The 14,822-nt window shown below is 43.5% G+C and overlaps 1 protein-coding gene across 2 annotated transcripts in view; it reads right to left on the reverse strand.

Moving 5' to 3' along the window:
- Positions 1–116: 116 nt before the first annotated feature.
- Positions 117–14,822, reverse strand: part of LOC117562088 (protein FAM3C-like) — a 19,006-nt gene continuing 4,300 nt past the window's right edge. The window contains exons 3-10 of one of the 2 annotated variants that reach the window (XM_034239864.1): positions 13,343–13,435; positions 13,141–13,191; positions 12,119–12,224; positions 11,827–11,885; positions 11,639–11,689; positions 11,344–11,428; positions 2,573–2,699; positions 117–508 (exon numbers count right to left, since the gene is read on the reverse strand). In XM_034239864.1, coding sequence (XP_034095755.1) covers positions 419–508; positions 2,573–2,699; positions 11,344–11,428; positions 11,639–11,689; positions 11,827–11,885; positions 12,119–12,224; positions 13,141–13,191; positions 13,343–13,435 — 662 coding nt within the window. In that variant the 3' untranslated portion in view covers positions 117–418. The remainder of the gene's footprint in view (positions 509–2,572; positions 2,700–11,343; positions 11,429–11,638; positions 11,690–11,826; positions 11,886–12,118; positions 12,225–13,140; positions 13,192–13,342; positions 13,436–14,822) is intronic. The other variant, XM_034239865.1, reaches the window with a different exon arrangement.

Genomic DNA, 14,822 nt, shown 5'->3' on the forward strand with positions numbered 1-14,822 from the left:
TCTTTGTGGTCATTGTGTGTGTTGTTTTGTGTCTTTGTGGTCATTGTGTGTGTTGTTTTGTGTCTTTGTGGTCATTGTGTGTGTCTTTGTGGTCATTGTGTGTGTCTTTGTGGTCATTGTGTGTGTTGTTTTGTGTCTTTGTGGTCATTGTGTGTGTTGTTTTGTGTCTTTGTGGTCATTGTGTGTGTCTTTGTGGTCATTGTGTGTGTTGTTTTGTGTCTTTGTGGTCATTGTGTGTGTCTTTGTGGTTGTTTTGTGTCCTGTCTACGTCATTGTGTGTCTCTATATGTTTGGTGTCTCATGTTGAGGGCCTTGAATATAACAGGAAATATTAAACACACAAACATCTTTGTGACTTTCCGAATAGGAGTGTGAGATGTTTTTTATACAAAGTGTCCTCTGTCCCTCCTGCAGATGTTCAGCCCAGGTACTTTGGGATGCAGCCCTCCACCTCCACCAGCTCGGGCCACTCGTCGTATGTATTTGTCTCTTTATTGCTCTTTGAGTGCTGAAACAAACAAAGAGACAAACGTCAACCAGGAGACAGGAAACACTGGAATATCAGTTGATAAAAAAAGCAGCGTTTACGGCGCGTATTAGGCCCTGAAACACCGGGCCCATTTCGGCCGTCGATAGATGTCTGGCCATCGATAGATACATCGATAGATGTCTGGCCGTCGATAGATGTCTGGCCGTCGATAGATACATCGATAGATGTCTGGCCGTCGATAGATACATCGATAGATGTCTGGCCGTCGATAGATACATCGATAGATGTCTGGCCGTCGATAGATACATCGATAGATGTCTGGCCGTCGATAGATACATCGATAGATGTCTGGCCGTTGATAGATACATCGATAGATGTCTGGCCGTCGCCCTACTCAGATTGGTGTGTCCCGCACCGTCGTGTTTTTCCGACCGTGCCGACACCTTCCGCTGCCGATTGAACATGTTGAATCGGAAGCGGAGGCTGTCGGCAAAATAAATCACTCTGGTTGGCTGTTCAGCTTAGCGAATCAGTGCATGAGAAGCGAAATACGCAAACAAACGATTACCGCACTAAACATGTTTTCGATTATAACTCGTTATGTGAAACCGTCTGATGGACGAGAGGGAGAATGGAACGCACGATATTTGTTGTTTGTTTATATCACGCAGTCTGTCTTCCGGTTGCCTCTTTTGAATGACGAATACACACTACCGCCGCCTGCTGGTAAGGAGAGTTATTGCCACTCACGCATGCAGTTCCTACGTGCGTCTTGGCCGTCGGCTGAAGTCTTTGCGGTGTGTTCCAGTGCGACACATGGCCGAGACGCAGAGACGTGAGGCGACGCCACAGTCGGTCCGTCTGGACGTGTTCTTTGAGGTCAGCTTGGTGTGCGGGCCTTTAGGGTTGGCACCAGGGGAATGTAAGGGATAACGAGCAGCGGGTAATAACAGTAACAGTGATAATGAGATAGTGACCCCCCCCGTATGACACCTGTTGTACACGGTCCGTCAGATAAATGTGTCCCCAGGGATACAGAAACCATTTAAGGGTCGACGTGTGGAACGAAACTGAGTCTCTTGTAAAAATAGGAGATTTTAGGATCGTCTTTTTAAAGATCAAAATAAAACTTCATATATATATCAAGAGGGAAATCGTTGTGCGGCAGAGGTATCGGGATTTAAATCAAATGTAAACGCTGATTAAGCACAAACAAAAGGCAAGGAATGCCGACAGTAAACAAAGAAAGATGTTGTTTGATCCCGAGGGTTTAGACTTTCTGAAGCCACGTGAGATGACGTCTAATCCCACTCCAAAACTACGACTTATTAAACAATAAACTCTGGTTGACTTTCCAGGAAAACAAAACATCAGGCAATCGTCAGAAAAGTGACATAAATAACACGTCAAATAATGTGGTCGGGAAACTAGACCTTCCACCGTCCAACCAGAAACACACACAAGTGTCTGGCGTCATAAATTCACAGAAAGCGTCCGTATCAAAACACAATTATATAAAAATAAGATCACATAAATATCTAAACGGTTCTTAAATTAATATATCATAAATAGCGCTGTAACTCAAGTCAGCGAGGCGGTCGTTATTGAAAAAATAAATCCTGAGTCCGACACCGAGCCCCTGGATCCTCCTCAGCAATGGTCATTATTTTGCTTAGCAACAGTGTGTTATCGAGTGTTAACGACCTCTGAACTGTCCGAAGTGACCAATCAGAATGGAGTATTCAACAGAGCCGTGCAATTGAGTGGTGCAGTGACGAGTCCTAAAACCAGGAAGTGAGTCAGCATTTTACCACTTCCTGTTCCCTCGTCTCAGAGCCAATGGGATCTCTCCGTAGGATTTAGGAAAATATCTGGAAATAAGGTCTGTGGAGATTATCCGGCTGAACAAAACGTGCATTTATCAAACAGGTTCGTTTTCCACAGATCTTATTTTTTTACAATATTCCTAAATCCTCTGGAGAAATCCCGTTGTTTTTTGTCGAGGGAACAGCAGCTTCCTTCCGGGTAAATACGTCCTCCCTGCCCCGCTCTATAGAGCAGAATAAAGCTCCTGGTTGTTACCTTCTCCATGGTCCCGTCCTTGGAGGCTCCTTTCCCCCCCACAAACACCCAGGCGTCCCTGTAGCCCAGAGATTTCACCGAAACGCTGCCGAGCTCCGATATCAGCTGCCGGGCATCGTCGCTCAACCTGGGGGAAACAACACAATTTACGTAAAGATATATATACGTAAGTAACTGTAGGGCTTGTAGAGTTATATTTGTATTTATTCATGTTAGCAAACTATGGATAAGCTTAAAATGAGAATAATTTGGGTAAAACTGTGAGCTGGATATGGGGCCTGTTGACATGTGTTTTTGAGGACAAAGGAAGATGGGGGAAGGTGAGAGCATGTCCTGATTTGCATTCAACTTAGAACGAGCTACAGTGGGTTGTGATATTAAGAGAGGTCCCTTGGGTTTCTCTGGTGCTTATCAATAGTAGCAGTTAAGTGAATACTGTTCAAACAATACCTGTGTTTGTGTTTTATATTGATTTCTCTGTTTTATCCTTTCATAAATGTAAGGACTACAAATGGCTATAAACATTCTGGGCTGGTTGGAGTAAACAGGGTTGTATTGCTCTGTGGGGGAGGTGTAGGTATGCAGGCCTTGAGACCTTTTGTTGGAAAGTGAGCCTGTTTGGTTTCCTGCTGCGTTTCCTGCTGCGTTGCGTCTCCCAATGAGATGACCTGAAAAGATGACCAGCTGACCTAACACCAAACCCCTCCTTCTTACTCTGGTATATATCCGGTGGATCCCTGGCATTCGCTCTCTTCTTCACATGCTGCCCTCGGGTGAAAGTAGCTCTGCAGTATGCGAACCAGGGCAGGAGTAAGCCGGCATTACTCCTTAAGCATTACAATATAACTGTAATATATCATGTTGTATTGTAATGATTGTATTGCATTGTCATATTGCCATTAAAGTAGATTAACTGTTACTTTGTAGATATGGATTCCTTCCTGTATTATAACCAGCTTCATAGGAACGCGCGGAGATTTGAAAAGCGGATCAGATATCCCTTTAAATCTCTAACAAAATGGTGACCCGACGTCTAGAGATAACGAAGCTGAGGAAGAATTCAGACGCTTTCAAACATCTCAGACAATCAGCAGGACTCTGCAACTTTGCAAATAAGGTAAGCAGACGATGAAAGTCGCCTGTCTGTAATTGGATACGCTAAAACTTTAGGATTGTCTGTAGGCGTTTCACAGTGTTTTTATAGTTTAAATGGAATATACAATGCATATTTTACTATGTTAGGAAAGTTATATACAAAACGTAAACGTGGATCGACAGGTAGACGAAAGTCCTGCGTGACGTAAAATAGAGCAGTTTGGCGCGGATCTGCAGGTGTTTATTCCTGAGTGGCGTAGAGATGGTGCAGTTTGTGTGAATGCGAGGTTTGAATCCTGCACGGCAAAACCTGGAAACTCGATAAATCAGATCGAGTCGCCGTTTAAAACTGGGGTTTAAATAACAGACCAATGCTAAAAGCTTAAAGCCAGAGGTCTGTTATATATTAAACCAAGGTAGAGCGTTTCCCTTTGTCTGGAAACTTCTGCTGCTGCCATCTAGTGGCTGAAAGGGGGTATCACACCCTTGAAACTTCTGCTGCTGCCATCTAGTGGCTGCAAGGGGGTATCACACCCTTGAAACTTATGCGAGCTTAGAGTTTAATCATTACATTGCTGGCCGGTATTGAAGACGGGAAGCACGTTCCCAGTATATTAATTATAACTGATTTTGGAAAACTGGTACAAAACAATAAGGGATTGAACATTTTTTACAACGACAGCACCAGGAGATGAGTAAACTCAAGAATCTGTAGAGTGTAAATACATTGTGCAAAACACATTTTACACTCGAACTGTTTGCAAATGTAGACAATATAAATAAATGTTCAGAAAGAAGACATAGGCCTACACTTGATTCAAATTTCATTACTGTGATCCGATTGGTGTGCTCTGCAGGTTTACTATTGTTCGAAGTAACAGTGGGATTTAAAATGAGAGAAGATATGGAGATGTTCTTTCATAGTGTGTGGAATATGTGATGCTGGAAACATGTAAGTATTTCAGAGTTGTGTTGGGTAAATATGTAACAATGGATGAAACAATTTTTGGAGTGAGTTTTTGTAATATCATAAGTAGACATTAATTATGTTGTTTAGATGTCAGTTAACAACTAAGACAGATGGTATGATTAGAAAGAGACAGAGTGGAAAGGGTTGGATTTATTTAACATCAGTGTGCTAGACTTCTTATAGGTAATGTGTACCGGGACCTGGACTCCCCCTCTGAGTTAGAAAGGCTTTGATCCCGACCCTCCAAGCAGACAACGAGACCTAACCCAACAGGAGACTCCTCCTTCTCCATCGAACAGACAGAGAACCAGAGCTGAACCAACAACAACAACAAGACTACATCAAGACTGCAGCCAGAACTATCTCCACCTGAGGCATCCAGAACCAAACCAGCATGCTGACAAAGAGGCAAACTCTCATCGGTCCCTCAAACAGGACATGAAGTTCCAAACTGCTCCGCGAGATTTGGCACAATAGACATGAGAGCAGAATCCGCCCTCCATAAAAACAGCAGAGAGACTGTAAAGGAGGAGTGCAACAACAGTGGCATGATGGGGCTGCAGATGTAACTGGGCCAATGGCTGCCTACAAAAGTTACAGTGGATGGATTCAACAGCTGATGGACTGAAGAGAAGACAGAATCAGAGGAGTTGGCATGGTCGATTAGAAGTGAGGAGGCCGGGGTCACGGCTTGAGAAAACCAGGGGAGGAGAAAAGGAGAACGGGAATGAGTGAGTTACACATAAACACACTTATTAACGAAACGCACATTTAAATAACTTGAATTAACTTCATAAAGACAGAAGGATTTATTAATCATTTGGTAAATTAAAAATAGCAGTAAAGAGGAAACTATTAAAGTAAAATGATAATCATCCTAAAACACAATGACAGAGTAGAACCATATTCTTCAATATTTTCATCATGTTAACAATTCATTCTTTAAGACATTTTTATTCACGTGTGAATAAAGTAGTGATCTCATTGGTGACAATATTGATCACCATTATAAGGATAGTTTTAGGAACCACTCTATAGGACAAATCTTTGTTTGTATTAATGGCTAGTGCCAAGCACCATTGTGGCATAGTTATTACCAGACTTCGGTTTTAAATCCTTGATAAAGGAGGGAGTAATTGTTGCATGTTCGGACACCCAAGGTTCCACACACTGCTAAAAGACTTTAACATTGTTTTTTAAGTAGACCAGAATTATAATGAGCTATGAAATGCAGAGCGACACAGATCCTAGTAATGTTTTGACTCAAGATAATAGTTATGTACACAAGTTTCTGAAATAGATCATTAGACATTTTAATACTAATTAGGTGTAATTGGATTGCAGTAGTAGTGGTACTCGAAGGAAGTGAGTTTTTGTACCAAGTTCAGGAAAAGTGGGAGGCGGAAGTCCCAATGACAAGTGAGAATCATCTTGAAAATCATAGTTGAAATCGTGACATATTTTTGTAGACAAAGGATACTGGCCTATGCTGAAATGTCAAAGTCTCTGCAGAGCACGACACATGGCCAAAAAAGACGGAGACCAACTGACCTTTGACCCTGACCGACAGTGTAACTTGACAAGGCACTGTGGATGACTGACTCTGGGGTGGACCTGACCAAACTTGACATGACAACCAGACAGTGTGAGTGTGAATGAATGCCGGCATGTGATCAGTGTAACTGCATGATTCTAAAACAATAACTAACCAAGCATGTTTTTGGACTAACATATTATTTTGGAGCTTCAAGGGAAACGAGAGGTTTCCTAAAAATTCCACAAAAAGGGGAAACCGCACATGTGATATTTTCCTCTCACATGAGTTGGCGGTTTGCAAATGTAAAAGCTGAAGATTCTGTTTCTTTTAGGCCTGAAGGACGGAGAGGAACACTTCTTTTCACTGAAGTGTTCACTGTGGAAATAATGATAACAATGTTCGTTATGTCCCTAACCAATTACCTGACAGTTTTTGTTCCCCTCCCATTACAGGGTTTTGTTACACATGATTTCATGTGTAAAAGGGGGGAGTGAGTATAATGTATAAATGTTAACATGGCTGTAAAATTCACAATTTAAATTTTTCTTTTAAGGATTGACGGAAACCTTCCGCCCCAACCCAGATGTTCAAACTGAGCATTGAATGTAATTAACCTGCTCCATATCTGGGGATAAGATACTGTTTGATGAATGTTGAGATGTTTCTAAATATTGATTTGAATTATAACAGGTAACAAAGAAGCAGTGGCCAAGGGGCTACTGTGAAACCGAAGAAGTTGACCTGTGATAATGAAACAATTTTTTAATATTTTAACAGACATTAGAGTAACTGAGGTTTGAAATGTAGAAAGAACATATTACAGTTAAAGCTAAAACATAGTAGTGTATTGAGACAGAATTTAATTTAGACAACATCATGTAACTAGCCTGGTAAAGAAGTAAAAGCCATAGACTTTATTGTTTAGGTCATTATGAGGATATACATTTCATCTAAATTTAGAATAGAAAGACATTTGATGACAGTTTGTTGGAATTCTGTATTCATTTTTTCAGCGTGATAATATCTAAGCACTGACAGGTAAGAGCAGTATCACCAGGAAATCATTCACTTTGTTAGTATCGTGATTTTGGTTGTTTTTGAATCCATAACATTAGTGTGTTTCTTTGCCAGAAACATTAGCAGTTCATATTAGATTTGGATTTTAAATAGGATTTCATTTAAAAATAAACACGGATGCTGGTCAGAAATTCAGAGCTATTGAAATATGTTATTTAGTTTACCTAAAGATGTTGGGGTTCTTATTTAGTTGGCACAATCCAAGTATTAAGATTCTGAAGCTGCACTGGCAGATAGGAGGTCTACAATTAATTTAGAAAACCTGTTCACAGACGGCTGTTGTTTCAAGACACCCCACCAAGAGGCTCCAAGTGGGGCAAAACAGCTGAGCGTAGGCTTGAGGGAGTTGTATCAGATTTCTCCACACAGGTCGCTGGCGCCAAAAGGGGGACCCGAGAAGCACGAGGACAAAGTGGCTCAACCCCAGGCTCTCCGACCCCGACCGAGTGACCCAGCGGACCTCTTATGCCGTCTGCCTGGGAGAAAAGGGGGACAGCTCGTACCACGGGAGCCAGTGTGCGGCGGGGAAACCACCTACTAGGACCAGGGGACGACATCAGGACGGACGTGGCCCTGGCAGACGTGGACTACTCGGAAGCAGCAGACTGGAGGAGCAGGACCCTGGAGACATCTCTACAGCATCGACCCGGAAGCCGCCATCAGCGGGCCGGAGGACGAGGAGGAGGAAGACATCTCTCTAGCAGGCAGCCCAGAAGCTGCTGTCAGCGGATCGGGGGGACAAAGACACGGCAAGCCAGGACGGCACAGGGGACTTGTCGAGGCAGCAGAGGAGTCTACTTCGCTCTGATCAGTTCTACCCGTGAAGGGAAAGCTGCATCTCCCCCTCCCTATTAGCTGTCCTTGTGGGCTATTCCTCCGAGGGGGGGGGGGCTGATGATTCTAACACTCAGCTACCCCCTCATGGTTCCTTCACTGCCATGGAAAGTGGTGTTCTGTCTCCATGAAGGTTTCAAGTACTCTAAATACCAGCTTCGGATGGATTTATGGACACAGTAGAAAAGAATGACAGTGGGTATATTTCAAAATGCCATGTCTAAGTTTATCTCTGGAGAAGGAGATAAAAAGGGGGATTTGTAGAGTTATATTTGTATTTATTCATGTTAGCAAACTATGGATAAGCTTAAAATGAGAATAATTTGGGTAAAACTGTGAGCTGCATTTGGGGCCTGTTGACATGTGTTTTTGAGGACAAAGGAAGATGGGGGAAGGGGAGAGCATGTCCTGATTTGCATTCAACTTAGATCTAGCTGCAGTGTTTGTGAGGTTAAGAGAGGTCCCTTGGGTTTCTCTGGTGCTTATCAATAGTAGCAGTTAAGTGAATACTGTTCAAACAATACCTGTGTTTGTGTTTTATATTGATTTCTCTGTTTTATCCTTTCATAAATGTAAGGACTACAAATGGCTATAAACATTCTGGGCTGGTTGGAGTAAACAGGGTTGTATTGCTCTGTGGGGGAGGTGTAGGTATGCAGGCCTTGAGACCTTTTGTTGGAAAGTGAGCCTGTTTGGTTTCCTGCTGCGTTTCCTGCTGCGTTGCGTCTCCCAATGAGATGACCTGAAAAGATGACCAGCTGACCTAACACCAAACCCCTCCTTCTTACTCTGGTATATATCCGGTGGATCCCTGGCGTTCGGCCTCTTCTTCACATGCTGCCCTCGGGTGAAAGTAGCTCTGTAGTATGCGGACTAGAGCAGGAGTAAGCCGGCATTACTCCTTAAGCATTACAATATAACTGTAATATATCATGTTGTATTGTAATGATTGTATTGCATTGTCATATTGCCATTAAAGTAGATTAACTGTTACTTTGTAGATATGGATTCCTTCCTGTATTATAAACAGCTTCATAGGAACGCGCGGAGATTTGAAAAGCGGACCAGATATCCCTCCAAATCCCCAACAGGCTGCACGATATATCGTGTCGTGACGATAATCGCGATATGCGCGATATAAATTTTTTTTTTTTAATTAAGATATTAAGTAGGCAAATGAACTCAAACACGTCATGTTACAATTATTTTGCTGCTTGCTACAAAAGGAAAACTTGCGCGGCTCTCATGTCAGGGGAACTTGAGTGAGTGACAAGCCGGCTCTGCATGCACAGCCAGCCAATCACAATCAAATGTCCAAAGCAAACGGACCCGGTGATTAAAGGTAAAAACACTGAATAAAGGCAGTTTGGCGCTGCTAACCGAGCTAGCTCAGCTTGTTGCTCTGATAAACAGCTGTGGCTCAGTGGATAGTGTGCTGGACTTCGAATCAGGGGGTAGCAAGTTCGAGTCCCACTGCAGTCAGCATGTCGTGTCCCTGAGACCCTTCACCCCAAAGTGCTCCTGTGGGGATTGTCCACAGTACTGAATGTAAGTCGCTTTGGATAAAAGCATCTAACAAGTGACATGTCATGTAATGTAATGATAACTTAAGATCCAGACGTCCGTGCCTAAAATCCTTCATCCAGTTAAATATAGTTAAAAAAAGACCAATTGTATAGCATTAAAGTTCAAGAAAGGATGGTTTGCGGGGAAAAAATACTGTATTTTCTTCAATTCCAGTATGTTTTCCATCCATCCATCTTCTCCCGCTTATCCGTGGTCGGGTCTCGGGGGTAGCAGTTCCAGCAGAGAGCCTCAAACATTCCTTTCCCCACATCAACCAGCTCTGACTGGGGGATCCCAAGGCGCTCCCAGGCCAGAGAAGAGATATAATCCCTCCACCTGGTCCTAGGTCTACCCCTTGGTCTCTTCCCAGCTGGACGTGCCTGGAACACCTCCCTAGGGAGGCGCCCAGGTGGCATCCTAACTAGGTGCCCGAACCACCTCAACTGGCTCCTTTCGACGCGAAGGAGGAGCGGCTCAACTCCGAGTCCCTCCCTGATGACCGAACTTCTCACCTTATCCCTAAGGGAGACGCCAGCCACCCTGCGGAGAAAACCCATCTCGGCCGCTTGTATCCGCGATCTCGTTCTTTCGGTCATGACAGTATGTTTTCATATCGCAAAATATATGGCAGGGGGGAAAAAATCGCAATGTCAGTTTTTTCCAATATCGTGCAGCCCGAGTAAAGAGCAAGTATTATTATCTCAGAAAACTGACAGTTAAGCGTCTTTCTTTGAGGACCAGGAAAAGCGCTATAAAAATCCCATGTATTATTATTATTAATATTTCACGTATATGTTTCACTTAAACATCAACGTTTTTTCTCGTAATTTAATGAAATGAATGAAAGAAAAAATATTAACGACATTAACGGCCCGTCCACACGGCAGCGTGCGTTGCTTCAACGGAGACGCTTCCCACTCACTTTGAATGGGAAGCGTCACGCAAACTGCATTGCGGTTCCGTCGCTTCGCTTTGCCTCCGCTGCTCGCTTTGAAAGTTGAGAAAAGTTCAACTTTTCAAGCGTCGACGGAAGCCAATCAAATCATACGCCAGTACAAGCGCCAGCCAATCAAATCATACGCCAGTACAAGCGCCAGCCAATCAAATCATACGCCAGTACAAGCGCCAGCCAATCAAATCATACGCCAGTACAAGCGCCAGCCAATCAAATCATACGCCAGTACAAACGCCAGCCAATCAAATTATACGCCAGTACAAACGCCAGCCAATCAAATCATACGCCAGTACAAGCGCCAGCCAATCAAATTATACGCCAGTACAAGCGCCAGCCAATCAAATTATACGCCAGTACAAGCGCTAGCCAATCAAACCACGTACTTGTGTGTCCGGGGCGGGAGATTAATGTGATTGGTTGTTGGTCGCACGACAGACATGCCCACCGGCAAGCTTCAACACGATGACGTGTGGACGTACCGTAACGATGACTTAATTATACTTTTAAAAGACACAAATAGTTAATAATTAGGAGAATAAACTCCCTAATATTACATTATATATTATTAACTCAGAAAACAGAATCTGTAAATATTTTAAATGTTAGAAAATGTAATTTTTGGGCAAATGTTTTCCTTTGTTTCCCTCAGAATATCACACATTTGGAAACGGGTCCCACTGGAGCGAGGGTCGGAGCGGCTGAGGTGCCGCTTTCTGTCAGAGGAACATATTACTCACTTGGTGGCGGGCTCATCGTAGGACGCCATCAGAACCACGGAGCCCACCTCCACGCCCTGCAGCAGCGCCACCAGAGGCTTCACATCTGAAACACACACACCGTTACATCGCCTCCATTTCTTGCTATTAGAATAATTAGAGCTTTGGAACAGTTTGAATGGAGCTCAGGGTGTCCGAACGTAAAACTGTTTAAAAAAAGGTATAAGGATGAAACTGTTTAATCATGACTGGATGTTTACGATTTATTTATTTATTTGGTTTGTTCAAAAAATAAATAAATGTCAACACTACGTACCACCGCTGTACATATTGAAGAAATCTGTCTTCAATGTGTCTCCTGTCCGACCTGAGGAGGAGACACTTTGACGTGAGGGAGGAGACACTTTGACGTGAGGGAGGAGACACTTTGACGTGAGGGAGGAGACACTTTGACGTGAGGGAGGAGACACTTTGACATGAGGACGGAGACACTGATGGACTCACCGTTTATTATAACCACGTTTATTCCATTTCCAGCGTTATTCAGGACCATCCCCAGGATCCTGAGGACAGTTTGGGACAACGTTAGAGACACCGAGACAAAGACACCAACAGTTTGTGGTGTTGTTGAACTTATGACTCGCCAAAATAAAATAAGTTTTCAAAAGGTATTTTCAGCTGACGTTGATAGTATAAAGTCAACAGGGTTCTTCCTCTGGGGATCATGAACAATTTAAAAAGACTTGAAAGGAAGCAGGAAGTGTTTACGGAGGACGTATTAGGATGCAACACCTACAGTTTGTTCTGGAAGCAGATCTTTGGTGCCACGACGTTGGCGGCTCCGCTCTGAAGCAGGAAGCTGAACTGATCCTGAGGACAAGATCTCTGAGGGCAGGGCCTCACTGACAGGAAACAAACAACACACCCCGTCAGAATAAAGCTCACATTCACCCGGCTGACAGGAAACACACAACCACACCCCGTCAGAATAAAGCTCACATTCACCAGGCTGACAGGAAACACACAACCACACCCCGTCAGAATAAAGCTCACATTCACCAGGCTGACAGGAAACACACAACACACCCCGTCAGAATAAAGCTCACATTCACCAGGCTGACAGGAAACACACAACCACACCCCGTCAGAATAAAGCTCACATTCACCCGGCTGACAGGAAACACACAACCACACCCCGTCAGAATAAAGCTCACATTCACCAGGCTGACAGGAAACACACAACCACACCCCGTCAGAATAAAGCTCACATTCACTAGGACACACACAACACACCCCGTCAGAATAAAGCTCACATTCACCCGGCTGACAGGAAACACACAACACACCCCGTCAGAATAAAGCTCACATTCACTAGGACACACACAACACACCCCGTCAGAATAAAGCTCACATTCACTAGGACACACACAACACACCCCGTCAGAATAAAGCTCACATTCACCCGGCTGACAGGAAACACACAACACACCCCGTCAGAATAAAGCTCACATTCACTAGGAAACACACAACACACCCCGTCAGAATAAAGCTCACATTCACTAGGACACACACAACACACCCCGTCAGAATAAAGCTCACATTCACCCGGCTGACAGGAAACACACAACACACCCCGTCAGAATAAAGCTCACATTCACTAGGACACACACAACACACCCCGTCAGAATAAAGCTCACATTCACTAGGACACACACAACACACCCCGTCAGAATAAAGCTCACATTCACTAGGACACACACAACACACCCCGTCAGAATAAAGCTCACATTCACCAACCTAGCAGGTAGAATATCTCACCTTCAGGTGTTCCCTTCTTCTTGTTCTGACCTAACACCCGATGGAACTCCTCTGCAACACACACAGACACACACACACACTGAAATGCCTTTGTTTACGTCAAAATAAAAGCCCTATTTACTGTTTTTATTGTGGGAGGAGGAATGAACATTAAGAATATTATTAAATATAGAGAAAATGAAAAGTAACAAAGAAAGTGAACCTTTGATAGTCTGCACTGAGCTGCTGTACTGCTGCAGGGAGAGAGTGATGAGCAGGACGACCGGAACCAGCAGCAGACACCACAGAAACCACCCGAACACACACACACACACACACACACACACACACACACACACACACACACACACACACCACACACACACACACACACACACACACACACACACACACACACACACACACACACACACACACACACACACACACCACACACACACACACACACACACACACACACACACACACACACACACACACACACACACACACACACACACACACACACACACACACACACACACACACACACACACACACACACACACACACACACACACACACACACACACACACACACACACACACACACACACACACACACACACACACACACACACACACACACCACACACACACACACACACACACACACACACACACACACACACACACACACACACACACACACACACACACACACACACACACACACACACACACACACACACACACACACACACAGTGTCAGCCCGTGTTGTCTGCAGGGCCCAGGAGTTCAAAACCAAAAAACAGGATTAGGATCACTTTGATATCCGATCAGATCAGGAAATCCAATCCAAGCTTTAATCTGGATCAAATCGACCCAATTCCAACTAAGCTGTTGAAGGAAGTTTCTCCATTAATTAGCACTTATTTATTAAATATTATGAATATGTCTTTATTATCAGGCTATGTTCCACAATCATTCAAAGTAGCAGTGATTAAACCGCTTCTTAAAAAGCACAACCTCGATCCAGAGGTTTTAGCCAATTATAGACCTATTTCTAATCTTCCGTTCCTCTCAAACATTCTTGAGAAAGCGGTCGCAAAACAGCTGATTACTTAAAAAACAATGATTTATTTGAAGCTTTTCAGTCTGGCTTTAGAACACATCATAGCACAGAGACAGCTCTGGTTAAAGTCACAAATGACATTCTAATAGCCTCTGACAAGGGACGTGTCTCTATTCTTGTTTTGCTCGATCTCAGTGCTGCATTTGATACTATCGACCATGATATCCTATTGCAAAGACTAGAGCACTTAGTTGGCATACAGGGAACTGCTTTAGACTGGTTTAGGTCCTATCTATCTAAACGCTCTCAGTTTGTACGTGTCAATGATGAATCTTCCACGCAAACCAAAGTTAGCCATGGAGTGCCACAGGGCTCAGTGCTCGGACCTATTTTGTTCACATTATATATGCTTCCGTTAGGCAATATTATAAGGAATCATTCTGTAAACTTTCATTGTTATGCGGATGATACTCAACTATATTTATCAATCAAGCCTGATGAAATTAATCATCTAAATAAAATTCAAGACTGCCTTAAGGACTTAAAAACGTGGATGACCTTAAACTTTTTGATGTTAAACACGACCAAAACTGAAGTTATTGTACTTGGCCCGAAGAATCTACGAAA

Source organism: Gymnodraco acuticeps, unplaced genomic scaffold (genome assembly GCF_902827175.1).
Source record: "Gymnodraco acuticeps unplaced genomic scaffold, fGymAcu1.1, whole genome shotgun sequence".
NCBI lineage: Eukaryota > Metazoa > Chordata > Actinopteri > Perciformes > Bathydraconidae > Gymnodraco > Gymnodraco acuticeps.